The sequence below is a fragment of the Chiloscyllium plagiosum genome, unplaced genomic scaffold (assembly GCF_037043375.1).
Source record: "Chiloscyllium plagiosum isolate Xiang-an unplaced genomic scaffold, Cpla_swu_hap1 HiC_scaffold_17, whole genome shotgun sequence".
Lineage (NCBI taxonomy): Eukaryota > Metazoa > Chordata > Chondrichthyes > Orectolobiformes > Hemiscylliidae > Chiloscyllium > Chiloscyllium plagiosum.
In genome coordinates this window covers 22,524,644-22,541,319 of record NW_028270155.1, presented here as the reverse complement: position 1 = coordinate 22,541,319, position 16,676 = coordinate 22,524,644, and the positions used below count along the sequence as shown (strand labels likewise).

The 16,676-nt window shown below is 42.3% G+C and overlaps 1 protein-coding gene across 2 annotated transcripts in view; it reads left to right on the top strand.

Moving 5' to 3' along the window:
- Nucleotides 1-16,399, top strand: part of LOC122558260 (calcium-transporting ATPase type 2C member 2-like) — an 82,441-nt gene extending 66,042 nt beyond the window's left edge. For both annotated transcript variants that reach the window (XM_087995745.1, XM_087995744.1), the window contains 6 exons: nt 3,215-3,283; nt 3,412-3,528; nt 5,485-5,632; nt 6,512-6,607; nt 13,484-13,625; nt 15,798-16,399. In XM_087995745.1, coding sequence (XP_087851871.1) covers nt 3,215-3,283; nt 3,412-3,528; nt 5,485-5,632; nt 6,512-6,607; nt 13,484-13,625; nt 15,798-15,919 — 694 coding nt within the window. In that variant the 3' untranslated portion in view covers nt 15,920-16,399. The remainder of the gene's footprint in view (nt 1-3,214; nt 3,284-3,411; nt 3,529-5,484; nt 5,633-6,511; nt 6,608-13,483; nt 13,626-15,797) is intronic.
- Nucleotides 16,400-16,676: the final 277 nt, after the last annotated feature.

Below are 16,676 nucleotides of genomic sequence, written 5' to 3'. Positions count from 1 at the left end.
TGACCTCCATAATTACAAAGTTCTTCCAGAGGTTAGTCATGGCTCATGCCAACTGTAGCCTCCCCGCCTGCCTTGATCCTTTGCAATTTGTTACTGGTGCAATGAAAGATGCCATCTCCCTGCTGCTATACCCAGCCTTGGAACATTTGGATAACAAGGATACATGCATCAGGCCTCTACTTATTGACTACAACTCCACCTTCAACAATATAATTCCAACCAAGCTACTCTTCAAACTCTGAGATCTAGATCTCTGCTCCACCCTCTACAACTCGATCCTTTACTTGCTGATCCACAGGACGCAATCAGTGAAAATAGGCAACAATACCTCCTCCACTTCAATCCTCAACACTAGCACCCCACAAGGTTCCATAGTCAGCCCATTACTATACTGTCTGTACATTCATGACTGTATGACCAAATTTCATCCTAACTCCATCTACAAGTTCGCTGACGACACCACCATTGTAGGCCGGATCTCAAACAATGATGAGACAGAATCCAGGAAAGGGATAGAGTGTTTGGTGGCATACTGTAAGGATAAAAATCTCTCCATTGATGTCAGCAAAACGAAAGAGCTGGTCATTAACTTCAGGAAGCAAGGTGGGCAGCACGCCCTTATCTACATCAATGTGCTGTAGTGGCGATAATTGAGACCATCAAGTTCCTCGGAATGACGATCACCAAAAATCTGTCCTGGTCCATGCACATTGATGCGACGGTCAAGAAAGTACAACAATGCCTCTACCTCCTCAGGAGGAAAAGGAAATGTGGCATGTCCGTAAAAACTTCCCAATTTTTATAGATGCATTATAGAAAGCTGGATGCATCATGGCTTGGTATGACAGCTGCTCTGCTGAGGACCATAAATGACTTATGGTTATGAATACAGCCCAGTTCATCTCGCACACCAACCTTTCATCTGTTGACTCCATCTACGTTTCTTGCTGCCTCAGGAAGGCAGCGAATATAATCAAAGACCCTTTCGACCCTGGTTATAATCTCTTCCAATCTCTTCCGTCAGGCAGAAGATACAAAAGCTTAAACACACGTACTAGCACATTCAAGTACAGCTTCTTCCTTGCTGTTATTAAACTTCTGAATGGACCTCTCAAATTTTTAATTTAATGTTGACTTCACTCTTTGTGCACCTTCTCTGCAGCTGTAACATTGTATTTCTCACTCTGTTTTATTACCCTTATGCACTTTGTATGGTATGATCTGCCTGTACTGTATGCAAAACAAAACTTTTCACTGTACCTAAATATGTGTGACAATAATAAATCAAATCAAATCATTTGGTCTGAAGGGCTTCCATGTTAGACACCGAGCAGCAATGTCTCAGCACATTGTCCATGGGTACCAGCCTCATGCACATACCCCAGGCCTACAGATTTTGGAGTCTGATATGTACCAGCCTATAAGAACTCTCATAGCACTTCTCTGATCCACCTTCAGTGCCCATCTGCACTTCAACGCTACTCCTGAAGCTGCACTTTCAACTATTGTTGTAATGTTGCAGCCAGGACACTGTGCTTTCAGGGAAATGCAGCAAGCTCATGGACTGGACCAGGATGTATCTCCATACTCTTTGTTTGCAGTCAGCAGTCACTCACTCTGAGCCTACCTGGATGCTAACAGTACCCCTGCCTTGCCTTTTTCTGCTTTGCACCCTCAACAAGACCTACCAGGCTTTTGTTATATCTTTCTTGCCTTGTGGTGAGCGCAGACCACAAAGCCAGAAGCTTGTCATAGTAAAAGGCTTCAGTTAAGTCAAGGGGGATAGCCTTCAGTCAAGGATTCTTGGCCCCATTGATGCAAGGGCAGCCTCTGATACTAGTCCAGGGGCATTGACACAGTCAATCAGTCAGTCAGCCTGCCTTTGGGGAAGTCAGAGTTAAGATGTTTTCCACATGCAGGATGAGGGATTAAATGTCAGGCTGCCCATCGTCTGTCTTGACACTCTCTCCCCCATTTACAGGCTGTTTTGCTCCTGGAATGAGAGAAAGGCAGGTAAGAGAAGAGATGGAAATTGCTGTTACTTCAGGTGCAGGTGGGGAGGTGCCCCTTGTGAACGAATAGGCACCTCAGATGGCATACAGGGTTAATGATGTCAGGAGTTGGGGTGACTGAGAACAAGTGAGGAAGATGCCACAGGCAATAGTGATAGATGTGGAGCATCAACCTTGATGGGACATGGGTAACAGTAGTAGAGTTAGGGTTAATGCGAGGATCTGAAAAGAGATGGTGGCACTCACTCTGGTGGAGTGGAGAAGGTCATTGACCCTCTTTTACTGTGTTGGACGTTCCTCGTAGTGGCTGAGATGGGTGGCGACCACAGGCCAGACTGGCATGGTCTGGTTTTCATAACCTCCTCTGCTGGTCTCACGGTCAGAGGAAGTCCCACTTCTACTGTCCAGCTCAAGTCATTGCCCACAAAACGGGGTATCAGTCTGCCACGACTGGGGCAAGGGTCAGTACGGTTATGGACTGACTGCTTGCCTCATTACACAACATGCCTCTAACAATGACAAAGGTGCTAGTTAATTTCAGGATATCTTGGTAATTGTAAGTTATTCCAGGACATGGTAAGATGGGGTTAGGAATAGAAATGAAAGACACTAGAAGATATCTTTAATGAGGCAAGATCAGGAAGCTATGACAAGAGAATTCATTAAATATAAAGTGAGGACTGCAGATGCTGGAGATCATAGTCGAGAGTGTGGTGCTAGAAAAGCACAGCAGGTCAGGCAGCATCTGAGGAGCAGGAGAAAGATATGACAAGAGAATTCATTAAATATAAAGTGAGGACTGCAGATGCTGGAGATCATAGTCGAAAGTGTGGTGCTGGAAAAGCACAGCAGGTCAGGCAGCATCTGAGGAGCAGGAGAAACGTTTCATGCATAAACCCTGACCTGCTGTGCTTTTCCAGCACCAGACACTCAACAAGAGAACTCATCAAGTCTTGCAATGAAATTCCCTCCAAAAAACTCAACACAACTCGCACTTAGGTAATAAAAACACAATAATATAAGAGAGTTTAATAAATAATAATGAGCTTCCACCATGTTTCATAGAACTGTATTCAACCAGGTGTCTCTGCCTTGAAGAAAGATAAATGAGAAAAATGCAAGCAGAAGAAAAAAATGTTGAAGTTTGTAAAGCTTAATAATTTCCAAGAAGTTGAATGACCTGCCATGTCATTATTTTGTAGATGTGCAATGGAGGAAGGCAAAGGAATTTTTTTCAACATTAAAAATTTTGTGCGCTTTCAGTTGAGTACGTAAGTATAAATCTAGTTATTGGTGTAAAGAACTCTAATTGTCATGAAAGATTACAGATCAATTATGTGAATATATATATATAATATGTAAACTGTTCTATTTATCTTCATTCTTTTTAAACACACAGAAGTATTTCAGCATTGAGCTTGATTGCTCTTTCTATTATATTTAACCTACCAAATCCATTAAATGCAATGCAGATTTTGTGGATCAACATCATTATGGATGGACCCCCTGCTCAAAGGTACCACTCAATGTTAGTTATTTAACTGTAACCATCAAGGTCATGATATGTTCTTGTCGCATTGTCCAGCTAGGGCTATGTTTTAAATCGGAATCCTATTATGACTTGATGTAAGTGTGAATGGTGAATCATGCTAACAGATTAGATTAGATTCCCTACAGTGTGGAAACAGGCCCATCAGCCCAACAAGTCCACACCGACCCTCCTAAGACTAACCCACCCAAACCTCTTTCCCTCTAACTAATGCACCCTACAATATGGGCAATTTAGCATGGCCAATTCAACTAATCTGCACATCTTTGGATTGTGGGAGGAAACCGGAGTACCCGGAGGAAACCCACGCACAGGGAGAATGTGCAAACCCCACACAGTCACCCAAGGTTGGGATCGAACCTGGGATCCTGGTGCTGTGAGGCAGCAGTGCTAACCACTGAGCCACCATGCCACCAAATATACATCCACTTACAAGCGTATTGTTTTCTATATGCATTTTGGACCTTTTAGTCTAGTTTTTAATTGTATCCTTATTTGCATTAAAATAGAATGATGCATCATTTTTGTTCTTAAGAGGATTGTGTGTATGTTTTATACACATTTGGATCATGATCTGTGGTGGTCTGATTTTGTTTTGCTTTTATTCTGGCAGTTGTGTCTGTTCTCTTTTTTTAGTGAATTACTTAAAATCCTGTTTACTTTCAAGCCTTAACAGCTTCGTTAAAACAATTTAGCATCTCCTCATTTTGTTTGATAATGATCTATGGGACACCTTACCACAATATGTACTGTGAATCATTTACACTGCAGCTATAACATTGTGCAAAGCAGTTTCCACTTGGTTATGATATTAAAGTATAAATAAGAAGCTGGATTCCAGTATTAACTGGGAGAGAGATTGTGTCAAACTCCCTGCAGAAGACAAACTTGGACCAGTTGGGAACAAGGAGTTTAGCCTGTAGTGTAAATACAGACACACATAGGTTAGACAAAACTTGGCGAAGTTATATTTAGTGTGCCTATGACATCTACAGAGTGTAGTGTTAGGTGTTATCCTGTGCAGGCAGTGCAAGGGATCCCTTGGAATCCTGTTCACAAATCAGCTTTCTGGTTCAGAAACTAGTGAGGGTATTGGTTCCTCAAGGGAGTTCAGTCAGAGTTAGGTTTGTGATACTGCAAGTGGCTTGGCTGGACAGGATGGGAGGAAGAAGAACAGATGAGCTGTAGTGATAGGGGATTCATTAGTTAGGAGAACAAACAAGGGTTTCTGTGATTGTAGGTGTGAATCCAGGATGGAATGTTGCCCACATAAAAGCAAATTTATGGATTCTGGAAAACTGAAATATAAAGTGCTGGAGAAACTCACCAGGTCTGGCAGTATCTGTGGAAAGAGAAGCAGAGTTCACATTTTGATTCCAATGTGACTCTTCTTCAAAATAATAAAGGGGTTGCAAAATGGTAGTTTTTATGCTATAGACAGAGGAGGGAAGAGGAACAGTTGGAGAGTGTCACACAAAATAGGTGGAAATGAAGATGTAAAAAGCCGAATGTGTGTGTGTGTATGTGTGTTACCACCCCACTTGGACCTATATTGCTGTTCCTTCATTGTTGTTGGGTCAACATTCTGGAACTCCCTTCCAAACAGCATTGGGGGTCTGCCTACCACACATCGACTGTAGTGGTTCAAGAAGGCAGCTCAGCACCATCTTCTCAAGGGCAACCAGGAATGGATAATAAACTGCTGCCCCAGCCAGTGCTGTGCATGTCCCACGAGTTAAGAAAAATAAAGCTCTTGTATCTGAAGTGTCAGAGTAGATTTTTGTTTCATTTCTCTAGCTATCATGGATATGTTAAGAATGCAATATGATTCCTGTAAATTAATTTGTAATTAACTTGTAAACTAAAGGTCACTCAGCTATTGGTTAAATAATTGGACAATTTTTTTTCCAACTCTTTCTACAGTCTGGGTGTTGAGCCAGTTGATCGGGATGTCATTAAACGGCCTCCAAGAAATGTTAAAGACTCGATCCTGAATAAGGGCCTAATTGTTAAAATCTTATTCTCAGCTATTATCATTATCAGTGGGACCCTCTTTGTTTTCTGGAGAGAGGTCTGTATAACTTATGAACCTAAATAGCTCTTTATCTTTAACTGTTCATTGGTTAATTCATCAGTAGATGGAAAGATGATTTATATGCACGGTTGGTCATTCAATTTTAAAGAATGTAGATAGATTTGGAAATTAGAAATAGTGTTCACATCTGCAAATGAAGAGAAGAATTCTATGTTCTGTGTGAAATAATTTCACAGTCCATTCTTGGAATTGTTTCCAGCAACCTCTTTTAAAGGGCTTAACTCTGTAAATTTGTATTTTGTTTGAAACCAGTTATTTGGGAAATGTAATCCTGAAAGTAGTGCTGAACAGCCACATGTAAAAATGCAAGAACTAGGACAGGGATAATCCATTCAGCCCCTCAAGTCTGTTCTGCTATTTGATATGATCATGGCTGATCTCACCTTGGCCTCAACTCCACTTTCCTGCCCACTCTCCGTAACCCTTCAATCCATTACTAATTAAAAATCTATCTATCACCTCCTTCAATTTACTCAAAGTCCCAGCAACCACCACTTTCTGGGGTAATGAATTCCACAGATTCATGACCCTTTGAGAGAAATAATTTCTTCTCATATTGACTATAAATTTCCTAGCTCTTATCTTAAAACAATGACCTCTCTTTGGAGACAGGTAGTCCATAAAAATGTTTTATTTCCGTTATGTTTGTTAACTTTAGAAGGTATGTTGTGAACAATCAGAGGAAGATGCAGGCCATTTCTGTGCATCTATTTTTCCTATCTGAAAATCTCTGCTGTATTTCAATCAACATCTACTGTTTGAAAGATAGGGATGATTGATTTTGCAGTAACAGTTATCAATATTTATATTTCTTATGATTCTAGAGCTTTAAATCTATTGTTTTATTTAAAATAGCTTCCAGAGGGGAAGATTTCCTCAAGAACCACAACCATGACATTTACCTGCTTTGTCTTCTTTGATATGTTCAACGCTTTAAGTTGTCGCTCTCAGGTACAAATGTTACTTTATTCATATTTTTAAAGATGCCATAATATGCCGAGACTGTGCTAGCTCAGGAAATGAAGCAAACCACAAATTAAAAGTGTACAAAAAGATTTCTATTTTCTGTTCCTCACTAATTTTTTTTTTATTTAAGGATTCCTTCCTCTAGGGGTTCTACCTTGCACGCAATATTATAGCATTTGGGAATTGTAGAAACAATAACTCAGTCTTCTTCTGAGTTTCGCTGTTCTGTTTTCTTCTTCAATTCGTAAGTGCTGACTTAAAGATTAAATAATTTGCTTCAATTTAAAGGAAGTATTAGAATTCATTAAAATTTAGTGGAAGAGCTGTCTGGCTTATCTAATTAATACTTTAAAATGGTTAATTATAGCACAATATTTTCGAAGCACCATGAGGTTAGGTGCACATGACTAAAATGATCATCTTTCCAAATATGGTCACATTTTATCTTCTCAAAAAGGATGCTCTGGTATAACAACATCTTTGTGATCTTTTGTATATTAGTACAACTATATTATTCATGTAACCACTGCATAATCATACATAAACTAAAACCACATTTTTAATAGAAATAAAATACTGTGAATGCTGGAAAGCTGAAATTAAAACAGAAAATGCTGGAGCAACTCAGTATGTCTGGTATCATCTGTGGAGAGTTAATGTTTTGAGTCCGATATGGCCCTCTTTAATCACATCACCTTGCTGCTTAGCTTTATGTCATCTGCAAATTTGGAAATATTATGTTTGGTTCCCACATTTATCATGTACACATGTTGCAAACAGCTGGAGTCCAAGTATTGGTACTTGCGGTACCCACCAGTCAAGGACTGAATTTGTGAGAATAAACCATTTATTCCTACTAACTAAAAGCAAATTACAAGACTCCTTACCCACTAAGAGGAGAGAATCCTGTCGCTCAAAGGAGAAGACCAGGATTGCTATTGTGCTTCAGTTCTGAAAAAGAAATATATCAGAAGGAAAACGGTAACTCTGTTTCTCTCTCCACAGATGCTCAGATCCTCTGTGTTCCTCAGCATTTTCTCTGTTAATTTCATTTATTCCTTTTCTCTGAGTTCTGTCAATCCTTAATCCATGTAGTACATCACCTCCTCTCCCATGTGCTTTAATTTTGCGAACCAACCTCCTGTGGGGGACCTTATCAAAAGCGTCTGACAATCAAACTGTATTACATCCATTGACCTACTACTTGTCATCACTTTGTAAAAAGCATCCTCAAAACACTTCAAGTTTGTCTAACCCAACTTTCCCTCTGCAAATCCCCTGTGATTATGCATGATCAGATCATTATTTATTGGAGTCTCACTTACCTTGTCCTTTATATTAGATTCTAACATTTTCTCTGACACTAATGTAAGGCAGAGATGTCTGTAGATCCCTGTTTTCTCTCTGGCTCTTGTAAATTGTAGAGTGATGTTTATTAGCTTCCAGTCTGCAGGAATCATTCCAGGATCTATATAATTTTGGAATATGATCACCCCTGCATTGATTAGTTCAAAATCCACCTTCTTGAACACTCTAGGGTGTGGTTTTTCGGGTCTCTTGAACATACCAACTTTCAGACCCTTAATTGCTCCAGTACAATTTTCTTATTTATACTAATTCCCTTCAACTCTTCAGTCTCCCTAGTTATTGGATCTGTACCTGTGGGAGACTTCTTGTATCATTCTCAATAAAACAGACGCACAGGGTGAAATCATAATTGTTGTTGGTAAAGTCGCAATTTCATCAAGGTTCATGGAGCACAGAACAGACCCTTCAGCTTATTGAGTCTGTTCCGCCATCTCTACAGTAATCCCACTTTCCAGCACTTGGTATAACATTCCAAGTGCTCATCTAAGTACTTTTTAAAGGTTTTGAGGTTTCCTGCCTGGACACCCCTCCCACCCAATACATTCCAGATTCCCACAACCCCAGGTGAAAATAATTTCCCTCAAATCCCCTCTGAAAACCCTACCCTTCACCGTGAAATCATCTCCCCTCGTTATTGACTTTTCAACCAAGGGGATGAGCTGCTTCCTCTCCACCATGTCCATGCCCCTCATAATCTTATACACATCAATCACATCCCTCTCACCCTTCTTTGCTATAAAGGAAACACTCTGAGCTTATTCAGCTGTTCTTCATCCTTAAACTGATCCATCCCAGGTAACACACTGGTGAATCTTCTTTGCAGCACATCAAGGGCAATCACATCCTTCCTGTAGTGAGGCAACCAGAACTGCACACAGTACTCCTTCAGTGGCCTAACCAAAGTCTTGTACAGCTCCAACATAATCTCCCTGCTCTTATAATTTATGCCACAACTAATAAAGGAAAGTGTCCCATACTCCTTCTTAATTACCCTATTGACCTGTCCTGCTGCCTTCATTGATCTGTGGACAAATGCTCCAAGATCCCTCTGCTCCTCTGGACTTCCTAATGTCCTACCATTCATTGACTACTGCCTTAACTTGCTATCTCTTCCAATGTGCATCATCTCGCACATATCAGTGTTAAATACCATCTGTCACTAATCTACCTATTTAACCAATACATTTATATCCATCTGTAATCTAAGACCTTCTTGTTCACTAAAAACCATTCAGCCAAGCTTTGTACCATTTTCAAAGTTACTTCTCAGTCGCCACATTATCATCTGTATCATATATATATATATATATATATACATTTCACAAACATTAACAGATTCTGTGGTATGTCACAGAACATCATCCTCCAGTTCCACAAACAGCCTTCTACCACCACCCTCTGTTTCCAACCAACTTTGGATCCAACTTGTCAAATTACCATAGGTTCCATGAGCTTTTCCCATGTAAGACCTTCTCAAAGACTTTGCTGAAATCCATACAAATTACATCAATTGCACTACCCTCATCTACGTATTTGGCAACCTCCTCAAAAATTAATCAAATTTGTTCAGCATGACTTCCCTTTGAAAAAGGTGTGTTGATCAAACCTTGCCTCTCCAAATGAAGATTACTTCTTTCCTTCAGACTTTTCTCCAATAGTTTCCCTACCACTGATGAGATTCACGGGTCTATAATACCCTGGTTTATCTCTACTGTCCTTCTTGAAAAGTGGAACCACATTCGCTATCCTCCAGCCCTCTGGCACCTTCCATGTTGCCAGAGAGGAATTATAAATTTTGGTCCGAGCCCCTGTAATTTCCTCTCGTATCTCCCATATTAGCTTGGGATATAATTCAAGTCAGATTTGTCCTATTTGTAAGCCCGCCAAAAGCTGCAAAATATCCGCACTCCAATCTGCTCAGGAATCTCACAGTTACTTTTCCCAAATTCTGTACCAACATCTTCCACCTCCCCAGTGCAGATAATTGTGAAGAACTTGTTTTAACACCCAACCAATGTCTTCCATCTCCAGGCAGAGATTTCACCCTTGGTCCCTAATGCTCCCTACTCTTTCCCTAGTTATTCTGTTCCCTTTGATATACTTACAGAATATTTTAAGTTCTCCCTAATCTTTTCTCTTAGTGCTTTTTCACACTCCCCTTTGCTCTCCTAATTGTTTTGTTAAATTGCCCCGGGTTCTTCATCAGGACATCCATCGATTTGTTCCCTATGAATCTTCTAAAAGCTTTTCTTTTCCTTCTTATCTAGTCCTGAATATTCTTAGATATTCAGGGGTTGTCTTGGCTTATTGTTGCTACATTCCACCCTAAAGAAGATATGTTGGCCCTAATTACATTTTGAATGCCATCCACTCCCTACCAATGTTCTGCTGTAGATTTACCAGCAAGAGCTGTTTCCAGTCTACTTTGGCTTGATCCTGTCTTTATTTTAATAAAATCTGCAATCCCTCAATCCAAAACTATTTTTAGCAGTTTATTTTTTTTTCCCAATTCTTTTCTAAACTTAAACATACTGTGTTATGATTGCTATCACTAAAATGCTCCCCCACTGTCACCTTGAACATGTTTATGGTGGGGGAGGTTTCTGTTTGCGACCACCCCAGAGAGTTTCTTAGCCACATCATCCCAAATGTGCCTCATTACCTACCTACTCCACTCCAGTGGTGCCAAATTCGGTCAATCCAAACTCCATGCTATGAAGCACTATTTCTGGAAGAACTCATCGCCCACCGGAGGTCAGCTGGAGGACCGGCATCCCTGGCACCAACTTCCATAGACCACTGTGCCCAGGATGACCACTGACATTCCAATGCTGCCCTGCACATTGGAGGACAGTCTTCTGAAGATGACTGAGAAGGGGATAATGGCTGCAATTCTCTGATAGGCGCATGGAGGTCCTGGTAAACATGGTGGTCCAGAGGGGGACCATCCCTTTCCCAAAGGACTGACAGAGGATGCTATGCCACAAGAGCCTGAGGTTGCCACCTAGGTTAACGTCTGGAGGCAGCAATGCCATAAGAAGGTCGCTCTATGAGGGTAAGTCCAATACTTTTTTTATGCTGCCTCACACTCATCTCTCTCTGTAACTGCACCCAAGTCCAAGGCTTATACTCTGCAACATCTTCCCTCATTCACTCTCACCTACACAATCCCCCACACCACTAACCCTCCATGGCTTGCTCTGCCTGCTCAGTTGCCAGGGTCACATCATCTGTGCTGGCAATAACAGCTGTGCCAGCTACTTAGAACTCATTCAATCCCTCCCTTTTTTCTCTTTTCAGGAGGGAAAAAAAAGCCCTTCAGAGGGAAGAATGAGCCTGGCTGGTTGGAGAGGTGTCTGACATGGGGCTCCTTACCCTCTCTCAGGATGGAATCCAGTCCCTCACAAATGAGAATCAGGACCACTCCTGTCAGAATGTCAAGAGATCCACGTCTCACTGTAACTCACACATTAACCCCACTGTCAATGTCATTAATTGTTCACGACTATTAACCCCTGGCCGTGACATCTTCTTTCCCTTGTGTTTTGTAGGTGCCAGCGGGATGGTCATGGCCCTGGCTGAGAATCGGGCTGCTCCGCCAGGGGGCACCTCTGAGGAAGAGGAGTCAGACTCTTCAGAGAAAGCAACAGGAAGGCAGCCTCCCGCACCATCCATCCTAGATCAGATCCTGACACCTTGGTGGGAACATCAGGGTTAGAAGGTTTGAGAGCACAGTCTGGTGAGCACCTCACTGTGAGAGCTCTGCAGCACTCTGGGGCGGGAACCCCAGAAGCCACTGGCACCCTAAGGACTACCAGAGACCAGGAAGCTGCTCAGCTCCAGGTGGTATAGGTGTCAACAATCAGGAACTTCATCTAAATACACAGGGAGGCATCAGAGCAGCAGACAGCTGTGTAGGAGGCAGTGGCCGTCAAAGGCCGAAAACTGTGGGAGTACAGGACCCTGCTGCCTCAAACCTGCAACCATTTGGCTGCCTCCATGGACTAGTTGGTGGCTGTCAATGGACAGCCCGTCCAGCACTCCCAGGGTCTGCTGGATACCTGTGCACACCTGCTCTCCATCTTCCCAGCCATTGGTCCTCATGAGCAAATGCATGGTGTCATTAGGGCAGGACCCAGGCACTCACTCCAGGTGCACAAGGAGACAGGGCAGTGCCAGGAGGCATCCAGCTGGAGGAGGAACCACACTCGAGTCTCTCAGAAGTTTCCCCTCAGGACGCTCCAGGGTGGCCAGCCCTTCCTCCTCCATACTGTGGTCATTGAAGTGACTGGGGCAGGGAAATGTACAGCTCACAGGGAACCAATGCATTAGGATCACCGAGGATTAAGGTGCCAGCAGACCTGTGTCCTGTACAGTGCATTGGTTTGAGTGCAACATTCTTGCTCTACATACAGCCTCACATCAGTGGGTCTGGCAGCTTATTCTTCACTGGTTAAGATACTTCCTCCACACACTCTGGATGTATTCACAGGCACTTCCTTCCCTTTGTATAATTTTGAAGGCGACAGCGAGTTTATTTCCGGCAGTGGTTTCCAACCTCCAACTCAGTGAGGCTTTGAACATTCAGGCCCCTTTCCTGACAGCTCTTCATGCAAACACCTTAACTCCGTCCTTTGCACCTACCCAGCTCCCTACCTATCTCTGCTCCTGGCATATGAGGTGACCATGCCAGGTGTGGTCATACACTGCTCCACCCTCACCTGAGGCTCTGGCATTCCAAACCTGCTTTACTATATCTCCCCCTTACAAATGCAGTTGCCTTCTTCCACAGTTGTCACTCCCTTCTACCTAGCCTGCAGCCCCAGTCCCCACAAGTAGATTCCTAAGGCTACTTCTCCCAGCAATACCCTCCCTCAGCCCCACTCAGACCCTCATGTCTCTCGTTTCTCTGGAGCTGACAGACTGACCATGGCCAACCCCATTGAGTGACCTAACTGGATAGCTCTGGACAAGAGGTGCCCAGCCCCTGTTGATGCCTATACATTTCCCTTGACTGCGTTCGCCCTACCCCCTGAACTGGCCACTATGGAGCATCAGAACTGATCGTGACCCACTCCCTGGACTGCAGAGCATTCAGCATGTTCCCAACTCCTCAGCCGGCTTTCCCCAACGATTACAAGCTCTTTAAGGAGCTTTAATGCACTTCACAGGCATTTTGAAAAATCCACAGGAGCACAGCAAAATTATATGTGGCAGAACATGCCATTTTCCCATGCACCTCAAAATAGGGACACCTATCTCTGCAAATTACTTCATCAGCTCTTCCTGACTAGAAACAGATCACAAGAAAATGGTGTGCTGTCAGGAAGCAGGAGGAAAATTATTTTCCAACAAAAGAAATTGTGTTTTGCAACCTAATCCATATCAATGTTTGCATTGGGAGACAAAGATCTGGTATTACATTTCAGCTTCGGCCTCAACAGCATTAGATCAAGGTTCAGGATAACTTATATAACTTTTCTTTTTTCCTAGACTAAATCAGTATTCCAAGTAGGCCTTCTTCGTAATCATGTATTTCTCTACACCGTACTGGGCTCACTTCTGGGACAAATGGCTGTCATCTATTTCCCACCTCTCCAGAAAATTTTCCAAACTGAGAACCTCACACCACTCGGTATGTAATTGAAGAATTCTTAGTGATGCAGAGTTTTTAGATACCAACTTTTTAGAGAACACATTCGCGAGTTTTTATCATCATAGTTTTGAGGTCAGATTGTATTGTGTAGTTGCCACTGTTAGGCCTGAAGAGGTCAGGGTTACATCCGAAATGTCGACTTCTCCATCTCCTGATGCTGCCTGGCTTGCTGTGTTCGTCCAGCCTCCTGCCTGTCTACTTTGTTATGACTGAGTCTGGATGAGTGAATACATTCCTCTATTTTCACCACTGGAGTTGGCATAGCAGAGTTTGAATTTTTAAACAGATGGAGTATTTCCCAAATCAGTATGTACTTGATCATGCATTACAGCCATGAATAATAAGTCAGACGGATCTCTTTGAATTAAGGAGTTAGTTTATTGAAAATTTACTCAAGTTAAGGAATAAATTTAGAAGATCAAATTCCATGAAACAGACAGATGAATACACATTAGCATACATATATACTTCTTTATTATTGGCTGACCGATTATTGCATCTTTATTGAATAAGTTTTTTGATTTGATAATAAACCCATTATTGTGTTTATTAAGAAACATGGTTGATAGATTTTGTTGTTTAAAATCTGAGAAATGGTACCATCTGAGAAATTCACATGGTAACTGGAAAAAAGTATTGTAATTTTCATCTTAAGTTGCGACCCTTGGAGTAGTGGGACTACAATAATATTGCACTCGGTAAAACCAGATGGCCTCCTTCTTTAGAGACCGCAATTTCCCTTCCCACGTGGTTAAAGATGCCCTCAAACGCACCTCATCCACATCCTGCCCCTCCGCCCTCAAACCCCACCCCTCCAACCATAACAAGGACAAAACCCCCCCTGGTGCTCACCTTCCACCCTACCAACCTTCGCATAAACCACATCATCCGACGACATTTCCGCCACCTCCAAACGGACCCCACCACCAGGGATATATTTCCCTCCCCTCCCATTTCCTTTTTCCGCAAAGATCGTTCCCTGTGTGACTATTTGGTCGGGTCCACGCCCCCCAAAAACCCACCTTCCCTTCCTGGCACCCTCCCCTGCCACCGCAGAAATTGCAAAACCTGAGCCCACACCTCATCCCTCACCACCATCCAAGGCCCCAAAGGAGCCTTCCACATCCATCAAAGTTTCACCTGCACATCCACAAATATCATTTATTGTATCCGTTGCTCCCGATGCGGTCTCCTCTAAATTGGGGAGACTGGACACCTCCTAGCAGAGCTTTTTAGGGAACATTTCCGAGACACTCACACCAATCAACCACACTGCCCTGTGGCCCAACATTTCAACTCCCCCTCCCACTCTGTCGAGGTCATGGAGGTCCTGGGCCTCCTCCACCGCCGTTTCCTCACCACCCGACGCCTGGAGGAAGAACGCCTCATCTTCCACCTTGGAACACTTCAACCCCAGGGCATCAATGTGGATTTCACCAGTTTCCTCATTTCCCCTTCCCCCACCTCACCCCAGCTCCAGCCTTCTAGCTTAGCACTGCCCTCATGACCTGTCCTACCTGCCTATCTTCCTTTCCACCTATCCACTCCACCCTCCTCTCTGACCCATCACCTTCATCCCACCCCCATCCACCCATTGTACTCTTTGCTACCTTCCCCCATCCTCCTCTCTGACCTATCACCTCCATCCCATCCCCATTCACCTATTGTACTCTATGTTACTTTCTCCCCACTCCCACCTCCCTCTCATTTATCTCTCCACCCTGCAGGCTTCCTGCCTCTATTCCCGATGAAGGGCTTTTGCCCGAAATGTCGATTTTCCTGCTCCTCGGATGCTGCCTGACCTGCTGTGCTTTTCCAGCACCACTCTAATCTAGATAATAATATTGCACTCGTCCAGCCTTGATTGTAATAATCCCAATTCATTTTTAATTGTTTCCTCTCAAGCTAAAGTCCATGGCTTTTATGGTAATGGTTTAAATTTAAAAGTCATTAGCCTGTATTTTTATCTTGTCATGGTATCATTTGTAAATCCTGAATTGTTACAAACCACTTATGAATATTATACCTCACATCAAATAACTACACTAATAATGAATGTTTCAAAATGTAAACACTGGTATCACTTGTTGAATTTAACAGTTCAGCTAGTCTTGAAATCTAAACATAGTTGTATCATTTATTCCTTGACAGACTTGCTGTTCTTGGCTGGCTTGGCATCTTCGGTTTTCTTTGCATCAGAGGTATTGAAGTTAATTGAAAGGTCATGGTCTTCAGCAACTCAAAGGCAAAATGGACCCAAGTCAGGATTATGACAATATTGGAATGTAACTTGTATTGGCTCTGAGCCATGGTGCACTACTGAACTGCACAGCTACACTTTATCAAGATTATCAAAGACAATTGTGAAATTTGATTTTGAAGATAAAAAAAAGTCTGTTTTGTATATTGAGATTTCATTTAAGGAAATGTTTCTCTTCAGAATGTACTGATGCTGTTGATCAGAACAATTCCCTTGTAATTTTATCTTGAAAGTTCGCAAAATTGGATATTGTACAAATTCTTAAAGTGAGTCGCAATGTGCAAAACAGCCTTGCAACTCTGGAAATACAGGGAGAAGACAGGGAATATTTATAGGTGAATTGCACATTCAGAAGCCAGTACCACTATGATGGTTCAAATAGTCTCCTTCTCTGCTGTAACAATTCTGCATAAATATTCTAAGTATTGTTCTTCGAACATAGTTTTTCTTACTTGTTGCAGACATTGTATAAACTAGCTATGTATAAACTAAGGGCAGTGATTATAGTTTTGTTCCTTTAAGTGATTGTCATACATTTTGTACTATCTCTTGAAATGTATTGGACTTTTCAATCTGATTTCTTTCATTAGTAATCACTTTCACTGCATTTGCTGTGAATGGCTATGCATTGTCAATCAAATTGTTGACAACGGGCCTTCATCAAGCACTTTGTAAAGTAACAAGGGCTTGAGCAGAAATAATTTTATGCAATTTATGCATAATTATGCAAAGGGTTACTAGCAAGTACCACCTTTGCTCTATGATGTATG